At 33.0% G+C, this 15,155-nt stretch overlaps 1 protein-coding gene across 1 annotated transcript in view; it reads right to left on the reverse strand.

Annotated features, from left to right (window-relative positions):
• Nucleotides 1-936: 936 nt before the first annotated feature.
• The window catches only part of IL7 (interleukin 7), a gene marked incomplete at its 3' end in the record, with an annotated part of 54,455 nt that continues 40,236 nt past the window's right edge, over nucleotides 937-15,155 (reverse strand). Inside the window, exons 3-5 of the mRNA XM_082859147.1 lie at nucleotides 7,019-7,099; nucleotides 5,817-5,948; nucleotides 937-1,056 (exon numbers count right to left, since the gene is read on the reverse strand). Of these exons, the coding sequence (XP_082715273.1) occupies nucleotides 937-1,056; nucleotides 5,817-5,948; nucleotides 7,019-7,099 (333 nt within the window). The remainder of the gene's footprint in view (nucleotides 1,057-5,816; nucleotides 5,949-7,018; nucleotides 7,100-15,155) is intronic.

Here is a 15,155-nt window from a genome sequence, read left to right on the forward strand (position 1 = left end):
CATTAAGTGAATCTGACAGTGTTAATACATAGGTCATTTATTATCAAAGGAGAAATGTTATCCAAAGTAAGCAATTGTAATACTGTATGAAAATATTTTTATATACAAATAGAGTGTCAAAATTAAATATATACATTCCATTAATTAAAAGGCCAACATATATTATTCTCTTAAAAATATAGTTCCCAAATTGCAAACTCATTTAGACAAATTTTATTACACATAAATGACAAAAGTAACTTAGTACTATGGTTTAGCATTCTTAGAACAGATGACTTTCTATTTTGTGAAATTATTCTTTATCTTCATTTTAAAACATCTGTTATATCATTTATTAAAGGCACTGTGTTATACATTCATGTTTAATTACATCTCTCAATTATTTTGGATTCCTTTATGCTACTGCTTCTTTAAGCTGTATGACTTTTGTTCTCATGGGCCTTATGCATATCTCACTGTAACTCTGAAACATTTCCAGCACAGATGACAATTTCCACTCTCATTGCAGTATGCTGATGCATAGTGGGCCATAAAATTATTTTGGTAATAATGAAATGTTAATTTTTAATCCTTGTAAACTTTATACATTTCACAGAATTTATATGTCTTCTGAAAATTTTAAACAGGTTTAAAAAGTATTATTGCAACTAATATCTTACATAGATTATCTTACAAAAATCAGTTCAGAATTAATACCGATTGATATATGTCCTCATGCATGTGAAATAGTTTGTTGATTGCAGCGTTTGGTTTCCACTGTTTATGTCCATCTTCTAGCACTACAGTAAGGATTTCTCAATTGCCGTAATCCGTTTTTACCAGGATGCATTCAGTAACTTCCAGAAGGCATTTTACCCTGGAAAATTGCATAAGCAGATAGATTCTTGGAGGATACAAATAAAGCTCTTAAGTTTTTATATTGCCACTCCATATTTTTCAATGTTCTTTAGCGCCCCTCAAAATTTTATTCCAACAAGTTTTTATCTTTTGTAGTAGTATCTTTAGGAAACACAGGTCATTCTGTTTTTTCTGTTCCTTTAAAGACTTATTCTCTTCCTAGAGAAATATATAAAAAAAGTTTTTAAGTTCATATTTTTATAAAAATACACATTTTAAAATATTTAATCTTTAATATCCATTATGCTAGCTTATACTAAAAATTTGGTTTAATTAAAAAGAATCTTGAATGATATTTTTTAAAATATGGTTTCTAACTATAATTGTGATCATTGATGTGTAGGAAAGTCAAGGTTGTTGTGGTTTAAGATTTAGGATTAATTAAAGAGCTATGTTAGGTGGATGTCATTTTTACCACTGCAACAGTGGACATAAAGAGTGCTATTTAAACTTTTGTGAGAAAGATTTGTACATTATTCAATTGAGTTTTTTACAATGGAAAAAATGTTTTTATGGAAGGAATAATTAATACTGAAAATATTCAGTTTATTTTGCCAAAGATGATTAATAAGGACATACCTGATAAAGCTTGTTCCCTAGTCTTCCCTAGAGTATGGAAGATGCCTGCCTCATAAGCTAGTTTTCAGTCCCTGACAAAAATCTTAATAAGGGCTACCTGTACAACCTACAGAAAGTGGAGAAAGAGATACCTCACATGGAAAAGACATATAAGAGAGTAGCTGTGCATATATACTCAGTTATATTTCTGTGAGTCTCTGGGAAGTGGATTAGTACAGGGTTGAGTAATTTCTTCATTTAGATAACAACCAATTATTGGGTGTTTGCTAGGTCAGGTATTGTGCTCAGTGCTATACATACATTATTTCATTTTATCTACTTAGTAATTATGAAATTGATGATTTCACCTTTCACATTTGAGGAAACTGAGATGTAAAGAGGATAAATAAGGCGCCATTGTCACACATCAAGTAAATATAATGACTGGGTCTTAAGCTTGTTTGTCCTATTTTTAGTTTAGTCACATTCAGATCTCTTTTAGCTATATATTTAGTAACAGTAACACATACCCTTTAAATAATGCATTTAAAAGATTAGAGGACAGATTTCAAAGATAAATATGAAGGAGAATTTCTCATATTCTTCTCTTTAATGAGGGTCCCAGGACATCTTTAAAAAGTACAAATTGAAGTTTATGTGACTAAGCAGGTTTGAAATACATAGATGTGAATATTTCATGACTTTTCTCAAAGATCAAGATTGAACATTCATTAAAAAGACAAAAAAACAAAGAACCGTGATTTTGCCTCTGTAATCCTGGGAACACAGATGTTATCTCCTTTTTCTAAACTTTCTTTCTAAATTCCCTTAGCCAGAGGCCCTCAATGTATTTATTTATATTGCTCAGTTATTCATTTCAACTATTCCACTTCAGGTGGAATTCCTAGAGTTTCCTGAGTCCCAGGGTGTGCAGACTCACACTGCTTCTCTAAGAGGAATAAGAAATTTCCATATATATATATATATATATATATATATATATATATATATATATATATATATAGGTCAAATAACGTAATAACGGAAGTGTGAAAAAGGAATCTATCACTCTCATGAACCAGATGTGTTCATTTTTCTGTCTCCTCCTAGTTAATATTTATATCATTGTAATGTATAATCAGATTTAATTAAATATTCTGACTTTTTCATTCATATTTTCTACATTTCTATATAATTTTGTGTAATCTAATAGAATGTGTGCAAGTATATATAAATATAGAATATTCAAATACTATTATACATATACAGTATATACTGTACAGTCTATACTAATAAAATAGGTATAAAATGGGTTCTCATTTTTAGTATGTATTTCTTTACTAGAGTAACGTTTTTTCATTGTGTCTTGTTGTTTAGTTTATTTTCTCCTATATTGTTCATGTCCTTTGCTATTACCTACTGAGGTTTTAATTTTGTTTCTTTTTAAAAAATCAATGCTCTGACATTTTCCCTAGCTTCTTTAATTTTAAAATAGTGGTTTTTAAAAATTCAGTTTAAAGGGATCCAATTTCTAAGGGGTACCTCCCTTCTCCTTTTACCAACATTATAATGAATATTTTCAAAATCGAGCATATAAAAGGAAACAATTCAAAGAGAAATATTAAGGAATTAAGTTGAGTAAAAAGCTGATAAGAAAACTATACAATCACTCTTACCAAATTCTTAGTGGGTTGGGCTTCACCCAGGGAAGTTGATTTTCTTCCTTTACCCTTAAAAACCAAGTCATATTTATAATATTGATTATTAATCCTTTATTACTCCTTCCATTAATATAATTGCTAATTTTCATATTACTCTCAGCCCATCTAATCTATTTGAATATCTACTTTAAATTATTTATTGTTAGTGTGGCAGAATACTAATTTCATTTAGAAATTGAATAACAGGGAGAAGGGAGAAACAAGAGAGGTTAGTCTTCCGAATAACCTGGATGCATAATTTTGCAAATATGCCCAGCACTGTGTTAATTGCTGTGAGGTATGAAAAGCTAATATAGAAGGGTATACTAACAGAGACAAGAAATTAGAATTTTAATCAACATGAAAATAACATTAGCATTAACTTGTTAAATCCTTATCATAAATTTTATTAAGCTTTACCCATCAGAAGCAAAATGAAATAACTATAAAAAGCTTGTAGCATGCCTAACTCATGAAGAAAATTCAATATAGCTGACCATCTTTAACATCTTGCCTTCTCATTTCAAGAAAAATTTGGATTGTAGCAGGTTAATTTTGTAACATAATTTTATTTAATTTCAAAATTTAAATTATTTGTGTATTTTCTTTTTCTACAATTAGTTGATTTTGGAATATGGTAATCAATGCAAAGCTCAATACATGAGAGAAAGAATTGCAAATATACAGCATACCTATAATCTTTAACCCTTTCTAGGCCAAGAGGTGATATCGCTAGTTTGCTCTGCATTCTTTTCAGTTAAGCCCTGACTTGAAGCTTATGCACAACATAAGCCATTACTAAGTAACTGGATGTGTAAGCAACATGAAACGAACTTGCTATTCCTGCATTAGATAGTACAGTAGTCTCTCTGTATTTGTGGGGGATTGGTTACAGGACCCCAGTGGGTACCAAAATCCAAGGATGGATGCTCAGGTCCCTTATATAAAATAGCGCTGAATTTGCATATAACCAGGCACATGCTCCTGTATACTTTAAATCATCTCCAGATTACTTACAATACTCAATACAATGTAAATGCTATGTAAATAGTTGTAAACACAAAATAAATGCTGTGTAAATAGTTGTTGATGTGTCTTGACAAATTCGAGTTTTGCTTTTTGGAACTTTCTAGAGATTTTTTTCTGAATATTTTTGATCCACGGTTGAATCTGAGGATGCAGAACCCATGGATATGAAAGGCTGACTGTACTTTAAGTCACTATAAATAAGGATTAAGAGATGGTAGGCTAGAATGTAAAGTCTTCATGAATCTTAAGCTTGGCCTTAAAGGATGCATAGAACAAGAGAGATCAGATTTACAGAAAAGAGAACAGTAGAAATTCCATATAAGGGACTAACATTATAAGGGGACAAGATTGGAAATAAGCTTGGCAAATCCACAACACCAAGAGGAGACTGGCTTGCATCAAGTAGATAATGTAATGATAAATGAAGTGGTCCAACTTATATGGTCTAATATATATTTTCATCACTGTCAGTAGGGCTCAAAGACAATCTTACCATTTTACCTTCTATGGGCAACTACTAGTATTAAAAATTAAAAACACACACAATCCTTTTTCTATCATAAAAATGTTAAAATTTTCTTTTAAAAATTATAAGAAATATTTTTGGCTTTATGTGGCAGCTGGTAACATTCCTGAAGAGGGAGTAAAAATAATAATAGTAATTATAAAACATTTATTGAAACTTTTTAGTACTAAGCACTCTATATTATGTCATTTTCACATCCTATAATGTAGGTACTATATTTTTCTCCACTTTGCAGATGAAGAAACTGTTGTCTAGTCTCAAGATAATGTCTTCCAAATTTTGTTTTATTGTTTATATTTCATGACCACTAGCAGAGAAGTAGGAAAAAATTAGCCCTATACTTATCAAAATTATTGAGGCAAAAAACTTGAAAATTGTTGGACATAAATATGCCCAATTTTTATATACAAATATATTTGTTAAATACATTTGATTACCCATTTTATTGGCTATGAGTTCTTATAAGTGTGTACATATATGGATTAAAATTATTAAGACATTTTAGAAATAAAAATTTACCATTCCTCACCCAACTTATCACACTAGCCTCCTTGAAAGTTATTATGACAATAAAATTTATTATTTTCTTTCATTTATTTACTTTCCTTTTTTCTTTTCTTTTTTTTTTTTTTTTTTTTTTTTTTTTGCGGCATGCAGGCCTCTCACTGCTGTGGCCCCTCCCGTTGCGGAGCACAGGCTCTGGACGCACAGGCTCTGCGGCCATGGCTCATGGGCCTAGCCGCTCCGCAGCACGTGGGATCTTCCCAGACCGGGGCATGAACCCGCGTCCCCTGCATCGGCAGGCAGACTCTCAACCGCTGCGCCACTAGAGTAGCCCTATTTTCCTTTTTTAACTGAAGTATAGTTGACTTACAATGTTGCTTTCATTCATTTTTAGTACCTTTTTAAAAACAATTTCTTTGCCCTCGCCAAGAGATGAATAGGTACTTTACAAGTTGAGGCTTTCCTCTTCTAGAATTGAGTAATGTATTTCAATTTTCTTATAAGCACTTAGATTTCTATGCTAACGGATTTGATCATCAGAGAATGATAGTATCTTATCACTGGAGTTGTTTACATTTTTGTTCAAACAGTCCTCAGCTTACCTTGTTGGTGCAGTTCAACAGTGTTAATGTGCCCTGTGAAACTGTTGATAGGTGAAGATTGAAATTGTCACTGATATTCATTTTAAGGAATTGCTTCAACTTTCGAGCAGCACGATATAAAAACGAAGCTTCCTATTACAGAAAAAACATCAGAAGGGCTGTTTCAAATAAAATATTAAGAAGTGATAAGCTTTCCTAAGGAGCCTAAGGCCAGAACTGTATTGCTAAGTAACACCCCACCTCCACCCCAGTTTTCTTCTATTCCAGTTAATCGCATGACTGAAGAGCAACTAGACTGAAACTGTTTAGCTCCCAGGTGACAGCCTAAAGTGCCTAGAACCAGTTTAATGATTATCTGACTTTTTAAAGTCTCTTTTCTTTGCTATGTGTGATCTTATCGCTTATGAGTGAACATATAAAAAGTTTATTCAGTTTTAAACAAGATAACTAAAGGAGAGGTCTTCTGGAAGCAATAGTAGTGAAAGGTATGTGTGACTTTTCTTGTTGTTATTATTTTTGCCCTTTTTGAGCTATGGACGAATAGCTGGCAATAAGAAAATAAAGGGCCTATTCACCTAAAACAAGTTTTTCAAATATTTAATGTAAGAAATTTAAAAAAACCCAGAATTTATGGATATACTCTTAAATGCCATGAAGTTAACTCAGCTATTGTGAGTTTTAAAAAAGTCTATTGAATAGCACACTAGTTTCTGCAGAAAGAGATGACACAAATTTTTGTTGGAAGTTCTGTAGATTGTAATATTATACCAAATAGAAGTGGTAGTGGTTTGAAGATAAGCAAATATTGAAAGAAAAAATTTCAAAATGCCTACAACTAAATTACACCCATTACTTGTGTGTGTGTGTGTGTGTGTGTGTGTATGTGTGACAAGCATTTTCCTGCATAAAAATTTTAGAAATAAGAGATATGTGTCTTTGAATTCAGCAGTTCTTCTAGTATTTTCAAGGTGAAAATGAAATGCTAAAATTAAAAGGAATATTTATCAAATAAGCATAGGGCTATTTGTAAAATAAAAGTATAAAAGACCATAGTATAACTTAACATATCAATGGGAATTGTCGGGTTAGAGCCAAAAGACTGTGTTATTAATATAATCAATATAATTAACAGAGATATAAAAAAATAAGCTTCTATGAAATCAAGCTTGAATGACATATAAACTCCAAATAATTGTCATTACCTTATTATCATCACATGAATGTTTTTTAAAAAAGTTAGGTTCGTTATTCAGGCAATTGCTATCAAAGTCTATCATGCTGTCCTGTAATAAATAATATAAAATAATATGGTTAAACTGGGGACCTTTCTATCATGTAGTAATTATAAAAATAACAATGTTATAATACTTGGTATTTATATGTGCATTTTAAGGAAAATAACTTTAGTCTGACTTAGCTGACTAGGCAGGAAGAATAGTTATCTATAGTTGAAGAATAAACAAGTATATACACAAACCCTCACGTATTTAGAGCTTCCCCCAGACTCCATAGGTTAATCTCAGAAATCATTGAGAGAAACTGGCTTTTTTGGGGAAATAAAAGTACCTATTTTAGAAGTTATACTATATAGACAACGTACTATAAATTTTGAAATCATGAAGTTGAGATGCAGTTAACAGGTTATTTGGTCCAATTTCCTGCCACTATCAAACAGCAACAAAGGGAATTTACTTTAGAATGAAGGCAAAGCCTCTTGACAGTGAGTAAAGTTGAAATTCATTCTGCAGCATTTTAAATAATCCAGTTGGGGATGTTTGAGGTAGAATTTAGCTGAGAAAAAAGTGAGATTGAATATGTGCATTGTCATTGTCATGTAAGAGGCGGGGAAGGCAGACTGGCACATTCTCATTTTTCTTTTCTAAGGATTGTAGTATTAGAAGGTGGGGATTAGCTGAATCAAGAATGTACTTGAGGGCTTCCCTGGTGGCGCAGTGGTTGAGAGTCCGCCTGCCGATGCAGGGGACACGGGTTCGTGCCCCAGTCCGGAAAGATCCCACATGCCGCAGAGCGGCTGGGCCCGTGAGCCATGGCCGCTGAGCCTGCACGTCTGGAGCCTGTGCTCTGCAACGGGAGAGGCCACAACAGTGAGAGGCCCACGTACCACAAAAAAAAAAAAAAAAAAAAAGAATGTACTTGACATATTAGGAAGAATTTCCTAAATATTCAGATTCTTTATGCACAGGATTGGACTAGCTCTGTCCAGCAAACTAGCCATTCCATGCTATCAGAGCTTCTAGAAGGACTTCAAGCAATTTTAGCCTATGTGTTGTCATCTAAGGGACAGATAAAAAGTGGAATAATGGCAGGATGTAATCATGGACTTCTAATCTTCATCTGCCTCTCAGAAAAATATGCATTACTCTTCTCACCACTGAAAAGCATAAATGGTCTCTGGATTCATCCTGACTTTAAATGTATCTGTTTTATCTATAGGAATTACAGCCTGAACACGTAATCATTTATTTAACCATTCAACACTTACTACAGGCCAATGGGCAAAGTCCTCTGCCAAGCTTGATAGGGGAACAAAGACAAGAAAACACAGTCCCATTTTCTTATGCCATTTGATGTAAAGGGCAGATGCTGCATCCTTGGACACTTATACATCACTTCTTATATTTGTAAAAGTATGCTTATGTAAACAGAAGATTTGTTAGTGCCAAACATCCCAGTCATACTGCAAATATCTCAAGTGCAAATAGATATATTTTTCTATAACTATCCTCATGTTGCCATTATACATATTCCTGAAAAGATAGTGGAAAATTAATGTTTGCCTGTTAAATCATTTTCCTATTGACTTGCATTTAACCCTAAGAAGGATAATAAATCATATATACATTTCTCTCTGATAAAACATGCTTTTCATTTTTGCCATGCCATCCATCAAATAAAGAAGATAAACATATGTGCAGCTAATCTGTATGATGTTTTCCAATTTACCAAAAATATTAAATGAACTAGTACCTATTTCTTGGAGCATTTTAACCAATTGCATGACACACGAATATTTGAAAAGCCTTATTGGTTAAGCCATTTCATTGCTCCAGGTATTTAACAAAACTCATTTTTGGCAGATACAGAAAGGGTGTTTTTATACCACGTAATTTGTGTACAGCAGTAGATAAAACTCTCACTTAAAAGTTTGACTTAAAAGGTTGACTCCTATAAAAGTCACAATTATAGTTGACTAGTTGACTTTAGTGCATTTTATGAATAGATTTAACATAAGCATACATGAGTGCCAACTACAGTTGCTTTCTGAAATTGTTTCCATTTAAGCCCTGTGAGAAGGGTGGCTCAGACTAAGATATGTAGAATCATGGAGTTGGAAAGAACCTTATATATCTATCTTTTGATTTAACAAATAGTAGAATTACTTTATCAGTAATAGTTTCTTACAGGCATCTTGACATATTTGAATATTTCTTCATATTTATTATGAATATGAAAGACACAAGAGACAAGTCAAGATCACATTGACTGTGAACTCAGTATTTTCCAGTGTAAAACATTATGTTACATAAGTTGTTCCTAAAATATCTAATGTTCTTTCGATTTGTAGAATTGCATTTTCTTTCATTTTAGCATAGTTTTCTTCTATCTTTGAATTTTTTTCTAAGGCATGCACAGTAGCCCCTTCCCCAGAAACACTAATTATATACACAGTTGATTTTCTATTTCACTTTTTTCTTTTATATATTTACATTTGATTTTTTTAAGATTCAATTTTGTGTGGTTTTCTCCAACATGTCTTCCATATGCCTGTTCTAATGGGGAACTCATGGTTACATGTGTTCTAAGTGAACTAATGTCTATTTACTGCCCATAAATGATTCTCATTGGCAGCTACATAACTGATAGCTGTCTCCTTTCTATTCTCCTTCTATTTTGTAGGTCTGGGCCTGAGGATTGGGGTTTTGATACGAAGAAGAAAGATTCAGTCTCGTGTCTTACTATTCTTTGAAAATGAACTTGGTCCCTACAGAAATCTTTTTCATTTCTGATTATCACTATCACAGCACACTCACGGCCCAAAGTCTTATGGCATATAAAAACTCATTTGGAGGACCTTTTGAAAAGTGAAACTTATTTTTAATGAAATCTGTAGCCTGTATGAAAATTGAAAAAGTCTGTATTGTTCTTGGAATCCTATTTCAAATGTTACAAATTTTACCATTAGGTAGCTTACCAGATTATTGTAAGAATTGGTAGTTAATTCCTTGCTTAAATTAAAAGTCATTCATTTATTCTTCAATCAAATACTTGTCGAACGTCTACCACGTGCCATATAGTAGTGAAGAGAGAATTGTGATCAAAATCACAGAGGGTTCCTTCCTTCAAGAAATTTACTGTCTGGTGGTAAAGACAGACATCAATCCAATAATCACAATCAAATCTCAATAATTGTTATGAATAAAAAGTATATGCTACCATAAAGCCTATAAAGAAGGATTTTACTTAGGAACCTCAGTAAAGCCTTCCCTAAGAAAGGAACACTTCAACTGAGATCTGAAGCATGAGTAAACTAGAGAAAAAGAAAATAGAGGAAAGAGTAAAGATGTAGAAAACAGCATGTATGGCTTCAGCTAAGTGGGAGGGAATAATGGCAGATAGGCTGCTGGATGAAAGAGAGCAAGGGAAAACCGGTATATAGCTGAGAAAGCAAGAGAAATCACTGGTTTCATACGAAAGAGATCTGGAGGAAACTAAATTATGCTGGGGCTTAAGGACATGTTAAGGAGCTTTATCTTGATCCTAAAATCAATAATTAATGACTAAATACCTTTTTCAAAGATCATATTAGTAGCAGCATGGTAAATGGTTTGGAAAGGTTCAAGAAAGTATGTGTGTGAATCTTTAGGAGACAATTACATAGTGCTTGAAATAATGGTTTATTGGACTTGGTGGTGGGAAAGAATGTAGAGATAGGTGAAAAGACTTGAGAAATATTTAGAAAGCCAATATAACACTATTTGAGAATTAAAGTTAAGGAAGATTTACAGACCAGGGCTGATCCCTGGGTTTCTGGTGTGTGCAGCAGGATATACTGTGTTGCCATTCACTGAGATGGGGAATAGTAGTAGAGATGGTGTGAGTAAAATATGTTTGGTTTTAAACAGATGAAGCTTGAGTTTACATTCAGAGATCCAAGAACATACATAAAGAAGCCAGAAAGTTAGAAAACCTGGGGAATAGACTGTTTTAAGAAGGTGGTGATCCAAAATATACAATGCCAACTGAAAGGTCAAGTTGTCTTGTACAAAATCTATTCACATAAAGAAAGCAAGTCTAAATTAGAAAAACAGCTGATAAGAGATGGTAAAATGAAGTATTAAGCAGATATGATATTTGTTTTGAGATAATATTTATAAGCAAGAACATATGCTTATAATAAAACATGCTTATAATAAAAATCTTTCAAAAGAAAAAGGTGTTCTATATAAGCATATATTCAAATGTATATGCATATGCACAAACATGAACATATGTATAAGAATTGACTAATTAATCTTCATTTAACTTGCTGGGATAATCAATATTCTACTCCTTCTGTAAAACATATTGACTAATGCTCACAGTATACCAAAGACTCCCAACTCCAGTTTCTGATATACTCATGTGTTTTTGCATTCACAATTGGAGTTGCATATTTACTAAGTCAATTCCTTAACACTAAGTTATACTTCTTATTTAATTAGATCACTTAATTAAATACTATATAAGTCAAAGAATATTAGAATGAAAATACAGTTGTGTGTAGGACTTCCAGTTTCCAGTCTGGGAGGTAAGGAGCTTAGAAGTCACCATTCCATCATAACAACAAGTAAAATGCTGAACAAACTGAAGAATCAGCAACTCTTCTTATATCTGTCAGAGAAGTGAGGTCACAGGGTAAACTGCCTCCCCAAATATTGGAGAAATAGACAGCTGATGCAATAATTACAATTTAGAGAAACAGAAACCCAGGAGCGGAAACCTCCATGTGAACCAATGCTGGGATAGAAAAACCTGAACTGTAATTGATGAATTACTGGAAGCTCAGAATGGACAAGTCTTAGAGATAAAATTCCAAGGGGACCTACCACTGGAGGTCCCCCCTTTGCTCACACTTTTTCTGAGCTTTACTTACAGGAGTTCTATGAGGTCCTCACAGTGAATATGAGAAAAATCCCCATGTGCTTCTGGCAGAGAGAGGAAAAAAGCATTGATTTTGAAATATGCCAGAGTGTTATGTTATTCTTAACAAGGCCTCCCCTTACGAGAACCTAACCTGCTGGAATTTTATCAGAGCCTAACCTATCTGGGGTAAGGGAAATACCCAGCTCCAGTCCTTGCTAGACATCCTTTCTCACCTAAGTGGATAGGTATTGAGAAGCACTGGTAAAGTTTACAATCCAGGGGCACAGACTCATCAAAAGACTGAGACCTAATCAAAGGACTATAGAAAGCTTCCCGTCTCCCCACACCTTATCACTATATTACTAAAAGCTCATTTACCACAGGTTTATTTATGCAGAACATCATGTACACCTTCCAACAAAAAATTACAAAGCATACTAAAAGGCAAAAAACACAATTTGAAGAGACAGAACAAGCATCAGAACCAGAGATAGATATGGCAGTGATGTTGAAATTATCTGACTGGGAATTTTTTTTTTTTTTTTTTTTGCGGTACGCGGGCCTCTCACTGCCATGGCCCCTCCTGTTGCGGAGCACAGGCTCCAGACGCGCAGCCCTAGCGGCCATGGCTCACGGGCCCAGCCGCTCCGCGGCACGTGGGATCCTCCCGGACCGGGGCACGAACCCGTGTCCCCTGCATCGGCAGGCGGACTCCCAACCACTGCGCCACCAGGGAAGCCCCTGACTGGGAATTTTTTAAAAAAATTATTATTATGCTATGACCTTTAATGGGAAAATATGCAGAAAAAATGGATAATGTAAACAGAGAGACGGAAATTCTAAGAAAGAATCAAAAAGAAATGCTAGAGATAGAAAGCACTGTAATGGAATTATGGGCTCTTTATTAAATTAGACATGGCTGAGGAAAGAATCTCTGAGCTTGAGCATATGACAATAGAACTTCTAAAACTGAAAAGAAAAAATAAAAAAATACCAGGGGAAAAAATGGAACAGAATATCTAAGACTGTGGACAAGTACAAAATGTGTAACATATGCATAGCAAGAATATCAGAAGAAAGAGAGAAAGGAACAGAAGCAATATTTGAAGCAATACTGGCTGAGAATTTTTCCCAAGTCAATGCCAGACATCAAACCACACATCCAGAAAGCTCACAGAACACCAAGCAGGATAAATGCCCCAAGTCATACACCTAGGCATATCATATTCAAACTTTAGAAAATCAAAGATAAAGAAAACATCTTGAAAGAAGCCATGGGGGTCAGCGGGGGAAAATTACTTACAAAAAAGCAAAGATAAAAATTGCGTCCAATTTATCTTCTGAAATCATTCAAACAAGAAAAAAGTGAAGTGAAATATTTAAAATATTGAGAGAAAAACCCACCGACCTAGAGTTCTGTACTCTGAGAAATTAGCCTTCAAAGGGAAAAAAGAAATAAAGACTTTCTCAAACAAAAATTGAGGTAATTTGTTGCCAGTAGAACTGCCTTGAACAGAATGTTAAAAGTTCTTTAGAGAGAAGAAAAATGATACAGATCAGAAACTCAGAGCTACATAGAAAAAGAAAGAGCATCAGAGAATGAATAAATGAAGAAAAAAATAAAAACTTTTATCTTCTTATTCTGAATTGCTCTAACACTTTGATTAAAATAATAATGGCAACAGTGCATTTAACTATATATAATTTGATTACATATATACATATATATATACATATATATAAAATACATGCTTATATGTAAGTGAAATCAATGAAGCAGTGATATGAGGGACAGGAGGAAAGAAAAGAATTATTAGCAATATTTTGTTATTTTAAGGTACTTGTACTACTTGTGAAGTGGCACAGAGTTATTTCAAAGTGGACTTGGATTAGTTGCAAATATATATACCAAACTCTAGGGCAACCAGTAATGAAAGTTTAAAAAGAAGTATAATTGTTATGCTAAGAAAGGACAGAAATGGAATCATAAAATGTCACAATCATAAAAGACAAATAAAGTGTGAAGACAAAAATAGTAACAAAGAATAAGAGCAAAAAATAGAAAACAGTAAAAAACATATGGTAGATATTGGTCCAACTATATCAATAATCACTTTAAAATGTCAGCAGTCTAAATACACCAATTAAAAGACAGAGTTTGTCAGAGTGGGTCAAAAAAACACAACCTAATTATATACTGTCTATAAAAAACCTACTTTTAATATAAAGACACATATAGATTAAAAGTAAAATGAAGAAATATATACTATGCTAACATTAATGAAATGAAAGCAGGGTAGCTATGTTCATTTTAAACAAAGCCAACTTCAGAGCAAGGAAAGTTATCAGGATGAAATGGACCTAACATAATGATAATGGAGACAATTGTCCAAGAAGATATGATAATTCTTAATGTGTACGCGGCTAACAACAAAGAGTCTAAATACATGAGGGAAAACTGATAGAATACTAAGAGAAGTAGATGAATCCACTATTATAGTTGAAAACTTTAATATCTTTCTATCATAAATGGACAGATCCAGCAGGCAGAAAATCAGTAAGGACATAGTTGAACTTGACAGCACACTCAATTAACTCTATATAGTTGGCATGCATAGACAACTTCATACTTCATCCAACAGCAGCAGATTACATAGTTTTCTCAAGAACACATTGAATATTCTCCAAAGAGAGCAAATTATGGGCCATAAATTGAATCTTAACAAATTTAAAAGAATAGAAATCATATAATGTCTGCTATTAGATCACAATAGAATCAAACTAGAAATCAATAACAGAAAGACAGCTGGGACATCCCAAAGTATTTGGAGATTAAACAATACACTTTGAAGTTATATGTGGATTGAAGAAGAAATTTCAAGAGAAATTTTAAAATATTTGAAATAAATAAAAATATAACATTGAAATCTGTAGGATGCAGTGAAAGCAGTGCATAGAGGGAAATTTATAGTATTGACTGCATGTGTTAAATAAGGAAAGTATCTAAAATCAATAATCTAAACTTCCACCTTAGGAAACTACAAAAGGAGAGAAAATTAAATCCAAAGTAAGCAAAAGACAAAAAAAAAAAAAAAAGTAATAATAAAAGTTAAAGCAGAGATCAATTAAATTGAAAACAGGAAATCAATAAACTCAACAAAACAAAAAACTTCTCCTTTGGAAATATAAATAAAA

Source organism: Leucopleurus acutus (assembly GCF_964270905.1).
Source record: "Leucopleurus acutus genome assembly, chromosome: 17".
Classification (NCBI taxonomy): domain Eukaryota; kingdom Metazoa; phylum Chordata; class Mammalia; order Artiodactyla; family Delphinidae; genus Leucopleurus; species Leucopleurus acutus.